The sequence below is a fragment of the Triturus cristatus genome, chromosome 2_1 (assembly GCF_964204655.1).
Source record: "Triturus cristatus chromosome 2_1, aTriCri1.1, whole genome shotgun sequence".
Taxonomy (NCBI): domain Eukaryota; kingdom Metazoa; phylum Chordata; class Amphibia; order Caudata; family Salamandridae; genus Triturus; species Triturus cristatus.
The window spans coordinates 434,229,843-434,249,903 of record NC_140581.1 but is presented as its reverse complement, the minus strand read 5'-3'; the positions used below and the strand labels follow the sequence as shown (position 1 = coordinate 434,249,903).

At 44.8% G+C, this 20,061-nt stretch overlaps 1 protein-coding gene across 2 annotated transcripts in view; it reads right to left on the bottom strand.

The window, feature by feature from the left end:
• PIK3R1 (phosphoinositide-3-kinase regulatory subunit 1) overlaps positions 1–20,061 on the bottom strand; it is an 89,770-nt gene that overhangs the window by 20,943 nt on the left and 48,766 nt on the right. Inside the window, exons 1-6 of one of the 2 annotated variants that reach the window (XM_085632095.1) lie at positions 17,464–17,720; positions 14,154–14,246; positions 9,534–9,608; positions 5,855–5,986; positions 4,947–5,148; positions 4,750–4,829 (exon numbers count right to left, since the gene is read on the bottom strand). In XM_085632095.1, coding sequence (XP_085488221.1) covers positions 4,750–4,829; positions 4,947–5,148; positions 5,855–5,986; positions 9,534–9,608; positions 14,154–14,246; positions 17,464–17,608 — 727 coding nt within the window. In that variant the 5' untranslated portion in view covers positions 17,609–17,720. Of the gene's footprint in view, positions 1–4,749; positions 4,830–4,946; positions 5,149–5,854; positions 5,987–9,533; positions 9,609–14,153; positions 14,247–17,463; positions 17,721–20,061 lie in introns of those variants that run through there. The other variant, XM_085632088.1, reaches the window with a different exon arrangement.

Sequence of the window (20,061 nt, the reverse complement as noted above, 5' to 3'; positions counted from 1 at the left end):
AAATGTGCATCTGAGGCGTTTCTCAAATTATTCCAAACATCTTTTTGGAACACATCTTTTGAGAGCCATAATGGACTTATTCTGTCAAGACAACACGGAAGTTTGGAGAACCTAATGAATGCCCCCTTTGCCTCTAGTGCATTTACTTTAATTTAATTGCTAACGGTAAGGCACCAATACATGATGTGCTAGTTTCTCAGGTCAAGTAAGACTTCGAATTCTGCACCTATCATGAAGCAAACGCAAGAGCGGACAACCCTGCCAGGTCACAACCTGGACTGCACGCCCATCAAGAATCCAAGGTCAGAGTAGAAAACATTGCCTTCTCACAAACCACATTAAAGGGATGAGGCCTTAAACAATGCTCTTCCACAATAATAGCCTGAGCCATAAGGTGCTTTGAGCACCATTTAAAAACAGCATTTCCCAAGAAGCCTTAGTTGTGCGGCAGTGCCTTGCAAGTTTATAAATCAAACCTCTGTTAAGTTTTGGGATCCATCCCAGTGGTCCACATACTTCTTACACCCCAGTTTGAATTTGGCCACTTAGTGTATGATGCGCTCAAAACAGTCTGCATGCAACATACAGTCAGCTACAATACTTGGGTCGGATTACTAGCGGCATTAGCGTACGGACCGACCCTTCACTCATGATCTCAGCTGCTTGAAATCAGAAGCGTAAGAGGGCAATACAATAGCTCCTAGTGACTAGGTCTGCCACTCCGGTCGTTGCTTTCGCGTCAAAAAAGAGAAGATGGGTGTGACGGGGCAGCTATTTGAATCAGAGTAGTAGTGAATATATTACGGACAGAAAACAGACTATTTCGATTTGAAATGCACAAAGCATTGCATCAGCCTTGCTAAACTTCCAGTGGATTAGCAAAAAGCGTCTGTGGAAAAAGAATTGCAAAAAGATCAACGCATCCAAATGCTAAAATTACCTCAGCCCTAATCCACGTGGGCCTTAAGGCCCATCACCTTCTGCTCCCTGTGACTGTGCCGTGCTGAAAGACAGCTTACCTGCGTGATGCAGATAGGCATGCATAGAAAATGCATTCTGCACAGGAGGCGATATTGAATACATGAATGATGTTCTACCATGACTTCTACGTAGTGATGGGATTCTGAAAAAGAGCCTAGCATGTGCACAGACTAAAACAGACATGGATGCTAATAAAGAGTGCTTTTTAGGTCTGGTGTTACTAAAATAATATAAATCGTATACTCATTTATATGTGCTTTTGGCCACCCACCATCATCCACTGGCCTGTAGTTATTCATATATTTCTTCCATCCACTACAGCCTGCTGCTTACAGTATTGGGCGGTGGTGTCAGCCCACTTCAGCCATTGGCTAACTACACCATGAGTGACGGCATTCTTCTCCATCATATGGAGCTCATCCATACACCAGGTAGTTCCCTACAGTGCTAGGGACTACTAGGGCAACGTGTACTTTTTGAAAGACATTCATTTTTGCTTTTAGACTTTAAATGTTTGTTTTTTTAAAGAGTGACGAGGCCCTGAAGCTTCTCCATCAAAGAAGTTTTGCAAAAACTATGAAAAAACGTAACAAGCACTGACAAAGCCAAAAGACTGGAGCCAACACCATACCTGTAGGCTTTGCAATACTTGTTTATGGAAGGGGTAGAAAGGGAAAAGATCTACAGCAATTAGAAAGACACTATGGATAAAGGTAAGCAATGAAGATGCATTTTGAGTGAGATATACAAATAAAACAAAGGGTGGCAGGTTTGTTACCTTAAGTAGAGTGGCAAGAATGATCAGGTAAGGAATTCCTACTGCAAAAAACAAAGCTAGAAATAAAGCCTTTTTGGCTGAACAAACGAATTAACAAGTGATAACTATATCGGAATATATATATATATATATATATATTTAGAGCCAGATATATCTCATTGCAATTTGCATGTCAAAAGACTTTTTTGCAATTTACACTTAGCACTTTTGGACTGTTTGTATTACATGCTGAATGTATTTAGATGCATTTTAAATATTTTATATATTTTCACATTGGATGATTAGGATTTTTTCTATGTCTTCTGGATGTGGACTGGCTATATAAGTTGTAACAAGATGCCTCCCACTAGATTGATAAAGGCTGCTGAGTCTGCCGAAACGCATCTCGTTAGTCGCTGGGTCGGAGAAGACCCTTTTAAATAAAAAAGCTTTATCCTGCAGTTTGTGCGCGTGCCTTCTTCTTGTGGAGTAAGGATTACTTTGGAGATATATATATATATATATGTGTACACACACACATTGTATATATACACACATACAGACACACACCTTCTACAAACCGGAGTGCTAGGGCGCTACGGCTTATGAATCTTGACACGCGCTGCAATGATATTGGAGTCTGTGTGTGTGTTTAACTGACTGTTCTATACGTCTGAGGTCATATATAATCGGCAAATGGGGTACTTCACACAAGACAATGCAGTGGTTTCAAACAAATATTTAAGTCTAGATGCAGAGACAAGAGAAAAGCTATAGAATACGTAGACGGCAGGAAACTAGACATTACGTAATCTTAGCAGTAGTAAAGTGATCAATATTTCAGCAGTATGGTCATTGACTGGCTGAAGCGGCCCACTTCCCAATAGATCTTCTGTTTTTCAAAGCACTCTAATATGCAACATAAGCAGCACCAAATTAGTCTCAAAAAGCTTACTCAGCTGAACAGCTATGGTAATGCTAGTCTACAGGCAATTTTCCGTTCGCATTTGTTTGGGATATCTGCCACTGGGCGGTACACGAGAAACAGCAGTGCTAAGCAGGAGGCCAGGGCACCAATTCTACATGCCTGCGTTCATGCAACAGCCTCCGTAGAGTCCCTGTGCACAGCACTCTTCAGTTCAGAATTCGAACAGCACTTTCTATGTAGGTCTGTGGCTCAACCCAAGCAGGACAGTAGGAATAATGATCATTTGTTTCCTTGACGGGGACTCTGGCATGTATTTTTGGCAATACTAAAAGTACTTGGATCACTGCTCACTGGGGGGGAATTCAAAGTTGGCTGCAACCTTAATGTTTGAGCAGTGTAAAGTTTTGACACAAATGCTGTACCTGTTCTCATCTGTTTGATGTGGTTCAGTATAGCTCATCTCTTGATTTGACACAATTTAGGCAGGCATCCACCTGACCCCTGAATGACACAAGGAGATTTAACTTACACTGAAAGGCAAGGCCCCGTCTTTATACATAAGGCACATGCCCTCTCTGTCATCTTCCAGAAAGGCCCTCAAGGCTAAGCTGCTTGGGGCGACTTCAGATAATCTACCTACTAAATATGATGTAACTCAATTTTTCATCAGTTTCCTTTGTTTGCGGGGTAAATTTCCCCAATGCATGGCAATTTCCCCATGCCTCTATCCATTGTTTTAGAACAACATTTCGAAAAGGAGGAAGAAGAATAAAGGTAGCATACGCCAAGATCTCGCAATGCTCTATGCCATGCAGCACTGGACCTTGGGATAGCTTCTCACACCAGCACTCTGGGATGTCAAGTTTACTTTACCGCTCTCCTTCTATACCTCCTATTCAAATCGGAGTATCTCGGAGCCGAACAATGCTTTTGAGCCCTTCTCCGTGGAAGTGAAAAGAATACACTCTAGTGGAACGTCTTCTCACAACCCATAGGTTACCCCATCTCAGGATGTTTAAAACAAGTTACCAACTGTATTGTTCTGGGTGCTTCCCAACTTCTTGCGGTGCGAAGGCTTGCCTATGCCAGCAAGGTCACTTTCCAAATCAACTATTATACGAAGGCTGGTGTTATAGGCAGAAAACACAACGGCATGCAGATTATCTCTAGCACAACTAGCATTACACATGTTCGCATTTAAAGAAAATACTCCCATGATCTGAAAACCAAGTCACAAGAAAAGAACAGTACAACCAGTCACATCTCATGCTACTTCCTGCCCCACGCCTGCAAACAGGCAAGCTCTAGTTTCCACGTGTGGATAGTTACATTCACCAATTCTGCCTTCGAGCGCCGAGTAGACTTTAGTTTTGTACACAATACAAGTTCCCAAAACAAAGACATTTAATATTAATTCAGATGAACTATGGACTTTGCAAGAAAAAAACACTAAAAAAAACCACACAGTCGCGCTTTTTCTTCCCAAACCGGAAATAAATACATTTTGGAAAATGTGCAGCAAGCACTGAAAAAAAATGCAACACAAGCTCAGAGGTCACTGGGAGGACTTTCTTATAAACAAATATTAAACCCTTTGGTCAGCGGAAACATCCTTTCTGTGCCATTTTATATAAGCGTCTGTTTCCTGCATGTTTGCCCCTTTCAAAGCCCACTCTCTCATTTGGAAGATCTTAACTGTATAGACACGTGGTTTTCTATAAACTTTATTTAGTAATCAAAACGACAGCACTGCTAACAAGCAAAGCCTGTCGATGCAAGCTAAGAACAATACTGGATGAATTCTGCAATGCTCAACATAAAATCAACGTTCTGATAACAATGCCGGTAAAACGTATAAATCTATGTCCTCTTTATTAACAGACAGAGGTAACTGAGCAAACTCTCCTGCACCCCAAAGCTACCCTGAACATATATATATATATCACAGCGTTCTTCTATTACATAACAATGAAAACTGCTGCGTTGCCTCCAACCTCCCTGGCAGCTTCGAATGTTCCAACTTTCTTGAAATGCATTAATATTTTAGAAAAAATTGTGCAATGATTTGGAAAGCTTAAATTACCTGGTGCAGACTGCGCTTCACTCAATTCACTAGTAATTAGAACTTCTAGAATTTTGGTGTGGTGTTCAACATTTTCAGAACTGCAAAACATGAACAAATGGCCCCTATTAAAATCGATCCTTTTCAATCAAATGATATGACAAGATACACTCCCAAGCATTCCCGATACAAGATACACATCAGGGCTTTGCACATACCTTGGCGTCTGGTATCGGAACAGCAAAGGACTGAAGATGTCCGCCAGCGCCTTTGCAGTTAAGAGGGTTTTGCTGGCGCTGTGGCACAGTTTGAAGAAATGCTTGAGCAGGTAGTGCAGGGTGAGCCAGTACTGCGGAGGGACACTAGCAGACCGCATGCATTTCCTCAGCAGCTGAGCACAGTCCTCCGAGTTCTGCAGTTCTGCGAACAAACCGGCACGATGTCAGTTTTTGACGCATAATATCCAGCTATCTGCATAAACTATTCACTATTCTTTTATAGGCTATTAAATCTGGAAAGCGAACATATGCTAATCTTTGTAGATCCACTCCCCAGAACAAAGCACCCTCTCCGCATAAGAGACACAAAAGATAATAGGTCAAATGGAAACAGAAGAGGCGTTTGGTGTAAACCACAAAATGTTCAGAGAGACGCCTGCCTGCTGTTTCTTGTCACGTGAGATGGGTCAGCTCAGAGATGAAGCCGATAGAGGAGACAGGATGTATTCGCTCGCTGAAGGTTATTAACCACTATAACCTGTTCCTTGAAAATCTGACAAAAAGCGCTCTGCGCGGCCTCGTTTCTCAAAGGTAAGCCTCCATCGGGTTACTCCAGCAGGCGGCCCCCTTACCAGTTCCCAGGCCGGCTGCAGATCACGAGAACAGAGTGTTCCCATCAGACGCATCGCTCTTGCCAGCGCTGATAAAAAAAGTTACCAATTAGCTTTCTCTGCATACAAATCCTTGCGAGCTTTAACCATTGGCAGCTCATTGTCCTCAAAGCCAAGGAGAGCACTGCCCATGTCAAAGCCAGCAGCCATAGCTAGACTAGAAGCACAGAACAACATCGGACGCCCTTGCTAAAACCGTAATTGTGGGAAGGAACACGGCTGTTCTCTCACAGGTACCTTGGGCTGTCGAAAGGACTTCAGCGTAAACTGGTGCTGGAATGATGGGGTTCGGCAGGTCCTGGAGGTACCGCTTTAAAACGTCTGACAAGGTTGGCAGGTCAAGCGGGTCAAACTCTATTGAAGAAGAATCTGGAATTAAGGAACAAAGACATCAAGATAGGCACAAAAAAAAAACCGTGAGATTACATCTGTCCAAACAGTCACATAAGAAGGAAGATCTGTAATAACCTTATCAATGAGACTACTCTGTTCAACAGAAGAATTGCAATGCAAGTCACAGCAACTTTCTATCACCTTACTCAGCTACTTATTGTCCTGTAGATACATGCAGTGACACCACATAATGTTCTTCGAGTTGAGTACACCATAATTCATACCACACAAGAGGGTTAATCAGACAACAAACAGAAAGGAAAGCAGTGAACACTTAAAAAGAGCCATATTAAAGCCATATTTCAAGAACAGGCGTTAAGGAGGGAGCATTTGTACACAGTTAAAATGCACATGGGCATTTGTAATTACCTTAGGGCCCCAATCTGAACAGTCTGTGCCACCGAGATGCCAACCTTGATTCCTAGTGTTTGCTCTTGACCTACTGTAGTGGCCCAGGTGGAAGAGGTGTACTGGTTATCAAAACACAACAGGATCCCCTAGGCCTTTGAGCAGTCAGGCAAAGGAAGCTCTAGTACACCCTTGCCTAAATACACAGGCCAGACGTACTGACGTGTGACGTCCAAGTGACACCAAGATCTGTTCTTGACCACTGCCACCAATTTTAGGATTTATCTGCTGTAATGACCACAAGTGCTTGAAGACATTATACAGAGGGCTGAAAGAACTGAATCTTGGGAAGCCTGGAGAGATGTTCCTTTTATCTCAACTTTGTACTTGCTGAGTTCAGCGTAACAGGGTGCACTCCAGGCTTCAAAACAGCTACCACTTGTGCTTCCAAAACCCATGCAAGGACTTGACACACACCTGTGAATCACAATAAACTTAACATTCTGAGGCAGGTGTGGTGCCTCAATGGACCAAAATATTCAACTTGGAGATTTGTTTCACCCCCAAGATCAAATTCAAAATCCAACCAGTGGTGTAGTAAGTGAGCCATGAGCCCTAATACCAACAATGGTCAGCCACTCACACTCCTGGACCCCAGTGCGGCTGCACCTGCTTCACTACGGATAGCTAAGCCCCGATCCTAGCAGGGACCCTCAGCCGATCATTCTTTCCAGGCTAATAAAATAAGTGAAAGTTGGATGAGAGACACAGTGATATACGTCAAGAGTTCCTTTAGAATGAATGTGTTATGTGTAAATACGTTACAACAAGGAATGATTAACACGTCAGCTGTAGAAACTAAAAGGCTAGAGTAACGGGACCACCAACGAACATCTGTGAATTTTGCACTTGGATGGTATTTGCATAACCGGTGTGCAAATTATTAATTAAGTACATTAACTCGAGAACATATTCTAATAAACGCCAACTCCTTACTTAAGACGAGTTGGATAGCCATCTAGAAACTGACAGCCATCCCAGCAACTTTGACTATTTAGGTCTATAGAGGATTCTAAGGCGGCTGAAGTTTGCAAAACCCATTAGGCTTCTACTATAATTGGGAACACAAAGTCGATCCCAAAGATACTCTAACAAATGCTTTATGCCAGCAGTTCTTAACCTGTGGTCCGTGATGTCTACTGCTTTGAATATTACATATTAATCGATCAATAAAGGATATATCAAGAAGCAAAATGTCAACATGTGAAAACGTCCAGTAAAAATGAATGCATTTGATATTGGGGGTTAAAACGAAAGTTGGAACCCTCAGATTGAATCGTGGGAGCAGCGCCGAAAGTGCATCACATAAAACAGTATGGACGACACGGATGGTCCACATTTAGGAAAGTTCCAACCGCCCCATTACAATTAAAAAGTAGATTTTTTAATTAAACAATATAGTCCATCGTGTATGTTTGAGGAATGCCAGTTTCTGTATTTTGTACTGTTTTGCAGGTCAAATCGTCGAAACTGCTTAGGCCGGGGATACCGGCTTCCACAAATGATTCAGTGGGGGTACCAGATTCCATTGAAGATTCAGTGGGGGTCTCCACAGATGTCAACGGATGAAGAACCACTGCGTTATAAGTGTGGACGTCCACACCTTTGGTTTCACAGGCGTGCCCTGGCTTGAGCAGAAGAAGTCTTGTCAATCGGCTGCACTCGAGGTTAATGGTAAGAGCGAACATGTTCAATTCCTGCTGCGGCCCTTCTGGAGTATAGTTTTATCGAGGAAGTGTGGGAGTCTGTAAATTAACAGTGGTGCTGCTAAATGAGCCATTTACTGGAGAACGTTCTGCCTGGCTCTGTTGTAACACATGTAACACACACAGAAACCGATCCGAGACATGCTCGTCCTTACAAGGCCCCATTGAAAGCATGCTGCTTCCACCCATGCCGTAACAAAGACTCGAATTCATCTTTTGGGACAAGTAAAAATATTTAATCTTTATTTATGCACTGGAGGAAAATAATACGTATTTTCAAAGAGTACTTTATTAACTACTTTAACAAACTAGATTAAGGCGTACTGGCTTCCAGTAAACTAGCACAACCCCAGATTAATTCCAACACTAAAAACAATAATTCCACTTAATTAAGAAAGATTGTCAATTTCGAGATTAATTCACTGACAACTTTAAAATCTTTCTAGGCAAATTCCACTTGTCCCGACCAAGGTGAAAACGTAGCGCCACGTGAGATGAAACAACGATACCATGTGGCTGCCGGGACAAGGTGAGGGCTGGCTTCCTTGCACACATCTGTCATTAGACTGTGGACATAACAAACACTTGCTGCAGTGCTGACAAACTATTGTATGCCTACAAGCTCGTGTAGCAGTGGCGCGACCTTTGACAGGTCTGTGTTGCAGGTGTAAATATTATGTACCAACACAGATACTAGAAGCAACCAGCATCCTGGGGGGAATGTAGCACTCCTGGCTGACAGGTCTGTTTCCGAGCACCTTCTGTCACCCACGACACGAGCTCCTGGAGAGTCGTGTACCCAGTGCAAGAGCAGCGCCCAGTGGACACCCAGCAGAATCTCAGCCTCTTATCACCCAGGAAGCAAGGACTCCAACCAGTAGCAATGGGTCTTGCGAGCGGTTCGCGTGCGAACGCGGAATGTCATGAGTGAGCCGCGGAAACTACGGAGAAAACGGCCGAAAAGAAATAACGGCTGAATGAGTGTCAAAATAAATGGAGACCTTAATGAGTCACGATTTGCATACCACCGTTTTGTGACGCTACTTCAACAAATACATTGCTTCTTTAATTTCACGCCATCGAACATTTTATGTTCCTATTTCTTTGAATGTGCCGTTAGCTCTCTAGCGAAAAGCACGATGGCATAAAGAGCCTTGATATGCCGTCGCTTGCTGGTACCGCTATCCAATCCCTGCACAACACTGCCACCTTCCGACAATAATCCAGACTGCACAGCATGTAAAATCACCTTTCAAATCAAGGAAAGGACAGGGAGCAGGCGTTTAAATGCCACAGCCTCCCGGCCATAAATAAATCACAAATTAGCAATGTAACATGCAACACTGTCAGAACTGCAGCCCGCTGGGAGCGCCTAGAGATTTAAGATATAGAGAAGCAGATGTACTCACCACATTCAAGAACTTGTCTCAGTTCTGCCACACTGGTCGTCCCCTGCGTCCTGTAGAGTGTTGGCGAGTCCCAGCCTATAGAATAAAAGAGGAACACATGGTTTCAAAGACCTTTCGGTATCAAACAATACAAGCGTCGAATTATTCAGTTTAAACAAGGGACACGGCCATGTAAGCAGCTGGAAGCAGACGGCGACCTATGCCCCTTTCTTCTCAGATTGCTGTCGCTGGGTTGGGTAGGGAACGCAGTGCAGCCCCACGTGCAACACTACCCGCTGTTTATCCCTACTTTGTACCTTAAACAATGGTACCCTCACCATTTCATAACCACTCAGATTATGTCGAGCAAAGCAACCTCTATTCGATTCTACACTGCACCCACTCCGGTAGCTGCTGCTTGGACATGGTTTACATTTGCAGGAATCCGTAACATCTCTCTGCAGCCCTACGCCAGTCCCCATCAGCAGCTTAAAAGCTGGGATCCCCGGGGTCCACTGATGCACAGTAAGCTTCGCAAATGGAGGTAGGCGTGGAAACTCCCATACATTCAATGCCCAGACTGTTCTAACCTCAGGGGCTCCGAAGGTGTGTGGAAGGAGAGTTTTTGCTTCCACACACCCTCGTCAAACATGTCAGCAGGTGCGCATGCGTACATGGTGTCACCAAGCACAATGCTACCTTATTCTGATGGTGCCACGCCCCTGCTACATCAAGGACCATCGACGACTGGGACAAAAGAGACTCAAGGTAGAAAGGAGTGGACAGTGTTTGCCCATCAACATCTGCCACAGTTTTGCAATCTCATTTTTTGGGTGCGTTTAAATCCAAGAAAAAGATGTCATCTTCGGAGGGTCGTAATAGGCTTTAGTATATTATTGTATACTTTGAAGTGGCACACGCTTTAAGAATACGTCATAATCAAAGTGGCACACCGCAGGCAAAGTGTCCGCCCACCATCCTGTCATAATGGTAGCCCTATAGAAGACAAACCTGCGAGCCATACAAACAGCAGTGAGCCAGGCCCTTATCCTCGGTAGGAGGACTGCTGAAGAGATCTGTCGCGCGCACGATATGCCCGCGATTGGTTATTTGATTTAACTTTTAGTAATACGATTGGCATTCAGTTGTTACATCTCAATACATCAACATACAATGGATGTGGTTATTAAAAAGCTTTTAGAAATACCAATAATAATATAACAGAACATAAGAAATGTCCTGAACGACGTGAAATACCAAAACTGCAAAAGCATCGCACTCCGCTATTTTTTAATTTTAACAAGCAACATGTTATGTGCCTTAGATATGGCGCGTTGAATCAACAGTGACAAATACACACCATGCAGAAATGCTGTCCGAAGCGCACTGCGCCCCAGGCAAAAGACGTACAGCTAATTTAAGTAAAGTGCACACAACCCACATCACATTCCAAGACTGGAAGATCGCTTTGAGCTGCAATTATTTTCAACTGGGCAGTGGACACTTAGCTCCAAGTCTGTCAACCAACAGCGACGATCACTCACACTGAACGCTGGTCTGCGAACCGTAGCCTTGAAGTAAATGCACTGAACTGCAGGAAACATTTTGGATTGTGACACGTAGAGAGCAGTTAAAGTATAACCGCGTGCCTTCCAAACGAATGTCAACTGAGAGCTACGTGGTCAGTGCGACAATTCGGAAAACGGAGGTTAAAAAACGCCCAAAACTCGTTTCTTTGAGCCCTCAGCACTAACAGCGGACATGGCGTTAGGGGATCTCGAGAATCCTGGATGTGTTCGGTTTGGAACTGGTTTCTGTGAATCGTCTGCATGTTACAAAGAAGGTAGCCAGGGCAAGTTTAACGTCTTCAACAGCTGCAGAGCGGCAGCTTCGTTTATCATCATTCGGCTGCCCCGCCCCTTACACCCACCAGAGCCACCTCAAGAACGTGGGAAGCAGCCATATATTTTATATACATTTTAGTTTTAGTGCGCCTATCTTTGTACCCAGCTCCAAAATCCGGCCTGTAGCAGTGGGTTACAAATGCAGTGACCCGCAGATCAGTGTTTGCCCATCACCCACTGGTACCTTTCCTCCCAGCCCTTGGCAAGCCACGGTCTCCCAGCACCCCGATTGCCACACCTCTCTCCCTGGCACAGCCGCAGCCCAGGTTTACCGGTGTCTTTTGACCCTTGATGCTGAACCTCTTGCGCTGCCTCCATAGCCAAAGAGAACTTGGTGCTCGGTCGCCATCTCGGACCTCTCACCATTCATCACTCGTTGTAGGGCTTCCATTACAGTCTCGTCAGCCCTAGGACTCCACCCCACACACTGCACCAATGCACGCGCCACTCTTTGCACCACCACAAGCTGCAAGCCAGGCGCATGCTGGATTCCGACACCACAGCTGCAAGCCAGACTTTAGGATAGCTCCCAACACTTCACCCATCTCCTTTTTATTGGTGTGAAAGGAAGGGTAACATATTATCTGGCATTTTCAAATGTTGAAGCAAGCAAATGTTAAAACTAAAACCGAAGTTGGACCACCCAAATAATGCAATGAGTCTGGTTTCCGCAGATGCCGCCCATGCATGCATATCTTGTTTGGACATGTAGCCTCTCTATGCCGATGTGTTAGGACTGTAGTGACCGGTTTCCTATCAACGAGGCAGCACTGAGGCGCATCACTTCAAGCATTAGCCTAACAGAAGTTTGCTTTGTCAGACAGAGAAGGCACCAAGACCAGTACTGGCTTAGATGTGTCACAACTTACACATGCTTTATAACTAGAAGACACGTCACGAACAACACTAACCATAACACAGGCAATGAACACACATCCAAATAACTAAGTAGAAATTAAACTGAGCATACACCCAACAGAGTCACGATGCTTCTTCCATTTGTCAACACCCCACACACACTTGCCACAAAACACATTTGAAACTACACATAACTACTCTTACACATCTCACATACGCTAAAGAGACTCGTCAGAGGGAAAAATGTGCAGGCCTGGTATCCCATAAAGAACTGGTACAATGAGTGACAAGGGCAGAACGGATATCAATGACCGCATTAGGAAAGAATGGCTGCTTCCCTTTCGGATAATTGTTGGTTTTATGAGGTTGGGTGCCTTTCCCAGACTGGAAACTAGTCTGATGACAGTAACAAAGACTAGCTGCACACACTGCATTTTGTATGTGCATTCTTTTTTTATATCAAGTGGTCACTCCATTTGGGCATGGAAAATTGGAAAGTAATGACAATTTCAACACCATACTTTCATGACTGCCTAAGGAGAAAGATTGATTGGAACCATACATAGAGTGCAAACCGCTACTTTAGAAAGAAGGGTCCAGGTGCTTCTGAGGGGAAAGAATAACATGTTCATCACTCAATCCAGCAATTAAAGATTATGTGAAAACAGGAAGGCCTTAAGTTGCCTTCTACTGATCACAAGATTGGATTGGAAACGTAAAGACAAAGGTAAACAGCTCCAAGCCTCCAGGGTCACCATGGCTAAACTAAGGACTGCCCCCCTCGTCTAGATTTCACAAATCTCTGGGTCTTGACTAGCGATCGACATGTTGATCTTAAATGGAGGAAAAATTTAGACCATGGAAACAGAGATGCCGTATTTCTTACGCATTGGCAACCAGTCAGGAGATTGATGGTGCAGAGAGATATGTGAGCTGCTCCTTAATCCCCAAATCAAACTAGCAGCTGCCTTTTGAATAGGCCTGGGCGGTGAACTCCACCCCATTTGCTGAGTTTTCTGCACTTCACACTGCTTGCGGAATGCATAAAACTGAGCACCGTTTTTTCTGCACGAGCCAACTGTAAGTTGGTGAGCGCGAGCTGCTGCTCCAGTAAAAGGTCCACTTGGGCGGCAGGAAGACCAGAGCGAGCTGCAGTTTGCGCTTCAGTCTGCCACTTGCGGAACTTCGCAGAGTGTTTGGTCACTTCCGCCCAGGCCTACTTTTGAAACATTTACAAACTGAGGGTCAGATATTTAGGCAGGCCAACTAGTAAGGCATTATAATAATCTATCCTGGATAGAACCAGCGTTTGCATCATGCCTTTTGTAGCAGCAGATCGTAGCATAGGGGAGGTGGGGGATTTCCTGACTATGTATAAGGCGGAATTCTGCTGTACGGCTGGGTTTAACGTGTTCTGTAAAAAAGGCAGGTCCTTGTCAATTACTACTCTCAGATTGGAGGCCACCCGTGCAGTCAGGGTTCAGAAGCGGGCTGCTCGTCTGGCAACCCTTGCATACAAAATATAGTCCAAAGCAGCTGAAAGTGGGAGAAGTCAGAGTTCTCTACACCAAGACGCTCCTCAGTATGGTACGAGCTCTCGAGAATTTGTATGTAACAGGAGGTTAGGATGGAGGACAGGGACCAAATAATCTATTGGTAAAAAAACCACCAAGCAACTTCTCAAAATACGCATAAGGAAAGATCTTCCTGTGTAAAAAGAAAGCAGGTGCTCCTTCTGTTCTGATATATGTCAAAGAACAGCAGATTACAATTAGAAAGTGGAATAGTTCTGGTCAAATAATACAAAAAAATAACACCATCAAGTGAGCTAACTTTTTAAGGCAAATCACTCTAAAAACATGATACAATGTGCATTTACCTTTCTTTTCAATGGCATCCAACAGTTTGGTGAGGAATGCAGGTGCACACTCAGGGGGCGAAAACTGTTCCGTAATATCTAGCAACGAAAAGGCTGTAGAATAAAAATAAAACAAGTTAGATCACGTGATGTTCAAGTGCACTTCCAAACAACTTGAAGCTTCATATTTATAAACTGTGTAATCGTTAGTTCATGTGAAGTCTAAGCAAATGTGAAAACTGTTTTTTGATACTTGTGTCTACATTTGCAAAAACGCAGTATCCCTATTAGGCCGCGGGAGGGAGCCAAACACCCATGCAAACCACACGACAGGCAACTTGTCATATTAGCTTGCTGTTCACCCGAACAAACGCTTCATTTATTCACAACAACAAAAAGCACCCGTATGGTGCGAAACACCACTGTAGGTTGTCCTGATAGGGGTTCGATTAAAATATAAGATTGCTGCTCTTTACACGTTCCGTACACTCACAGCAGAAGCACCACGAACAATGAATGCACTGATGCGGCCCTTGGGGCTGGGCCCACGCCTGTGCCGCGTGAACCAATGAAGGGCAGCTTTCGAGGAGTCGTGTATTTCAGGAGCTCGCACCGACCGTGGCCAGCAAGGACTCTGGGAAAAGGCTGTCTGCGTATTATCAGAAAAGCCCAAGCAAAGAGATACCAGCAATCGGTCCTACAAGGTTTAGAGACGTGCGCAGTGTTCCTCATACGGGGTTTCTAGGTAAATGGTATAGACTGGCAAGCCTTTCATCTATTTGAGCGTTTTTGCTTAGGTGCTGCATATAAAGTGACACGAAGAAACACTGGAGTGCTGCAAATCTTGACACCTTTGCAAGATGCTGCCTTTGGTGAAGGAGGACACTTGGGGCCGAGCTACACCTCTCTGCTGTAGGCTTACTGGACGCACAGAGTGAGCGCAAAGATGTTGTGCCAGTCTAGAAGAGGCTACGGCCTGTCCACGGGAATACAAAGTCAACACAGGGTAGCAGGAAGGAGATGCAGTTCAACAAAGTTTAACAAAAATGCTGCACTCGTTGGTTTACCCTACAGCACCTTTGCAACCTGCAACCTACGTCCCCACCTCCACCAGGCTCCAGTGCAAAACCTCTACTTTGGTCACATGGGACAAAAACGTATATCATGAGTTGGGAACGTATTGCAAGTGCAATGCTGTTACTGCGTCGGAATCCTTAGAAGTAAGAACCCTAGCGGTCCCAACAGTGATAAGGTATAGCACTGCTGTATATCTTGCGTGGACATGCTAAAAGTGATATTTCCTGCAGCAAAGATTTGCTTCAATAAAACAGTTTCACGGCAATTGGATGCAGCATTTAACCAAATTAATGTCTCATACATGACCAAGGATAAAGCTGGGGAAAGTTAAATAAATTAGCCAGAAGCCTCCCTTTATGCTGGGACAAAATTATGTTTACAGGCAATATAAATCATAACGTTATCAACAGTTAAATTGCAATAAATGCTTACAGACTTAAATAGTGTGTCAAGGAGTATGGTAAAAACAGAGCATGATCAGAAATTGAAAAGTGTACTCATCCTGCCACGCCAATCACAATCAAGAAATCTGGCCCTTCTTTCTAGAAGGCTACCAGTGTGTGAACCCACAACTGTGATACCAATATGCCTTTAGCCCAACAGATGAGTAAACTGCAAATCAACACAGGAAAGAAGTCACCATGTCACCAAGGGCAGGGAAAATGAGCAGAGAGATGGCAAGGAGATTTAATGATGAAGTAAATGGACGGAAGCTTAAGAAATAATATATTATGTATGCATGCATCAGTGGGCGGACTGGGAACATGTACTCATGCTTGTGTGAGAAAAAGCCAAGAAATGCTATAAACTGGGAAAGGATAGCATTGTGGTTACCGAAAAGGAAAGCGAAACAAAATTTAACAGTCCCTAACAATTATCATTCAATAAGGACAGTGCAGTGATTAGCACTCTATCGCCCAGTGATAACCAAGAAGTTAGACTATGGTTTAAAGAAGATCATTCTAAAGGGTGAATCGCTGCAGCTACAAACACAGTGAGGAACACAATGTAAACCAACTGAAGTAGCAATGGCTCCTACTATAGGGAAAAGGAACCCCCAAAAGAGCCTCACCCCATTTAATAATAAAAGCATGCCTGCACTAGCAGAGGTACCTTAGGATTCCAAAGTGCCTGAAACTGGCACGTCCCACTGCTTACATAACTTGGAATCAAGCAGCAAACCGAGACTCACTTGGCCCCCAAACCTCAGTTCACTGCACAAACCTACAGACAATCCCAATAAACTCGACAAATCTCGTTCGACCAATCCTGCAGGTATAGAGAAAAAAAACAACTCTCTCCACACAAATAAGGCCTCCTAGCAACAAGAAACGAGAACAGCTATGCAGAACCCTGCTACACTCCGTATGTGCAAAATTAATATCAGCAGCTCATGTAGTAACAGGCAACAATGTCCACCATCATGTCAGGAGCCATATCTGGAACAGCAATGCTTTCAATTCAACAGGACAGACAGGAATGGCCCAAACAAAAACCAAACCCTACACACGCCCCTCCAACCAATTACAAGTTCTGTGGTTACACTAAGATTTAACTTAACATGTTCTGTACTAAGGCAATTGGGATTACAGCACAAGTAGAGTCAGATAAGAATATAATCAGATTACATACAGTCACAGCGGCATTATGTTGACCTGGTTGAATCCAAAATGGTGACTTGCTCCAATACTTGCAAATATACTGCTGGACTAACGACCCAGATGAGACATGTAATCGGCTTGGTTTATTGGGGGCAGGCGTGTGCTGAAAACACCATGCCAAGATAGGTTACAAAAATAAAACAATGACCACATTAACAATAGGGCTTCCTCGTTACATAATCCAATTCATCTGCATCCTTCAATTCAATGCATTTGAATAAGGAACTTCTTATATCCAGATGCAGTGCAACTTACAGTTTCCACCTTTGGCAAGCAGAGTGGCACTCCATAAACCTTAGCGAGTTGGAGACCAAAAATGCTGATTTACAGCATTAAAAGTGGATCTGTGAATGAAGCCCCCCCTCACACACAGACAAACTGGTCAGGAAACGACGGCAGCTTAGCAGGAAACAAGCTTTCCGCTGGCAAACGTCGAAGTGAATGAACTTCTACATCCCCAACTAAAGCCATGACAAATGGATTCCCTCTGCGCCTTAGCTTACTGCAGGAAGCAGCAGTTACGGACACAATGAAACAAAGCACATTCAAGCTGTCCCCAGGCAAACTTCGGAGCGCCAAGCACGAGTGGGTACCTGCTTTGGAAAGGCCTTTTTGCTTTGGTGAATGCTGCAAGGCGGTGCACAGTTTCGGAGCAGAGAGTCCACCTTTCAGAATCTTGGACATTTTACAGATTCCTTTTCCACACTCTAGGATCAGTTTCTCGCCTAAAGTGATCATGGTCTCGGAGAAGCGGAGGCCTCGCACTGGCCAGGCAGGGTCTGTGAGCCTGGAGAGAGAGGCGCGAATGGCGGCTCGTCACGCAGCAAGCAGGCAGCCTCCCTGCCGCTCTATTTTTACCCCGGCAGAGGCATCCAATGGGCAGGCCCACGCGGCACCACGGAAACGGCGGCGTGTGGAGGCCACAGCATACCTGACATTGAAGTGCTGCCAGCAGGGCTCAGAAGTGCAAGATGAGACCCGCGCACAGCTGCACCTTTCAGAGGAGCCACTTCTCGGTAGAAAGAGATATTTTAGAGTAAGTACCTGGCAAAATCATGTGGAAATTTAAAGCTCGGATATTTGTTTCCAAGACACCCGAGCCGGTTCCTTATCACTGATGGATGAAAGGTGTGAGAAACAAGCAATTGCAATGCAATAGGTCTCGCATTTGCTAAAGTTTGAGCTATTGGCATTTGTAAATGACACTGCCTTTTATTTATGTGTTGTTTTATAAAACTGATAAAAAAAAGGCATGGTCATTGACAATGCCAATAGCTTAAAGTTTTACAAATGAAAGACCTATTGCATTGTAAATGCTTGTTAAAATATGGGAGCATTTTTACAACCATGCACGCAGCCGTTTATAAATCAATTACTGAGAACCTTGTCAATCCTCCATGGTGGGATTGAACTGTGTAGTGCCCTATGGCAGAGAGAAGCCACTTTAGGAGCACATGCTGTGGCTAATCTAATGGCAGTGCACTGGTCTATGATATTTTTAGAAGAGGAAGGAAGCATTTCTTTAAAGAGAAACGATTTGGAGACTTAACCAGAAATTGGAGTGACTTCCCCATTTATCAACACCCAGGTGCAAAGGCCAGTTTACGGAATACTAATAAATTCAGACTGATCTACTTGGGTGTATGTAGGTCTTAGACCTCTATATGGAGAACATTTCCATGAATTCCAGTTCAATTACTAAAAACGTGTGCTTGTTTTCAGCTGGTATTTATAACCCGTAAAACACCCCTCCCCCAGACATATATATTGTGCTGGGTTTCATAGACTAAGTAGCTTAACTGGATGCAGTAGAAACCATTCCTAACTGGTCAGTTGCAATTTCCACACATGACATTCCAACCCAGCCAGTTCCATACATGCTTTACTTTCACTGCAACAAGTCTTTCCCCATGGTCACTTTTTTAAATATATAGATATATTTTTTTTAATGGGGCTGCACATTTCTGTAGTGGCTTGGCAGCGTTTTCATGGTGGCAGATATTGTACCGGAGGGCGCTAACCCACATGTCTGTTACTGGTATAGGTAGTAGTATTTTCATGTTTCTGCTGAAAATCAGTCAAGCACAGAAACGTGCCCAAAACTCGAGGTCAAGATATTCTACTGTTCCAGCACCAATTCTTGACTGTCTGGGTAAAGCGTATTTTGGGGGGGCTAACCAAAGAGCCAGCAAGCATACAGAGTAAAATGCAGGCATGCCTATGTGCGTTCAAGAAATGCCTTTGAATGTTCAGTAAAGGTGTTGGGGCCGGGGATGACTTGCAGTCCTAGGTCAAACAAGCATTGGCAGAGCCAACACATTTGATGCTGGTCTGCAGAGTAGATGGGACCGTGCACACGTTGTACAAATATCAAGCCTACTGTACTAAAGTGCAGACAAAATCCTTTGAGCGGGTGCCCACCCCTACATTTATTTTGACTCTCGAGGGAGCCTACCCCTCTTGCCGCCCAGAAGCAATTACCGCAATCACCCGGCCCTTTTCGGCAAAACCAGAAGTCAGGTGCCCTTGCCCGGGATGTGGGCAGGGCCTGCTCCGGCAGGAAGAGAAACCGGCGTGCAGTGCTAACGTGGGGCTCCCATGCTGAAGGGAGAGCCCCGCGGTGGCGGCTGGAGTGGAGAGAAGCCCCGGGTCCCAGGAGGGGGCCCGGGTGAAGTGCGGGCGGCCGAGGCTGACCATGGCAGCGCAGGGCTCCCAGGAGTGCAGGGAAGCCCCGCAAGAGAAGTGCTGCCGCCGCGAGGAGGAGCCCCCGCCAGAAGAGAGCAGCCCGGCGAGTGAAGAAGGGCTTGGGGGGCTCCGTGTGGACTATTGTTGGTGCCTGATCGAGGCAGTGCCCTTTTCGCATTCTGAGCGGCCCAGTCTTGCAGTGGGCCGCTCCAACGGGGATGGCATGTGGTCGGAAGGGGGACAGGAGATGTGCACATTGCGTGTGTGGACGTGCGTGGACGTGCGCGTTCATGTGCGCGTACACAGGCGCCAATCGCCCTGCGCGTGCCCATCTCCTGTCGCACTTCCGAGGCAAGTCAGCAACAATAGATCTCGCTGGCCACAGCGCTTTCGCGCTGGGTTTGCCAGGCGTGACCTAAAAATAGCGGCCGGCCTATCAGATCGTAAAGTTGGCTGTGTGCGAGTATGTGAAGCCGGCGCATCGTCACCACAGGATCTCATCGTTG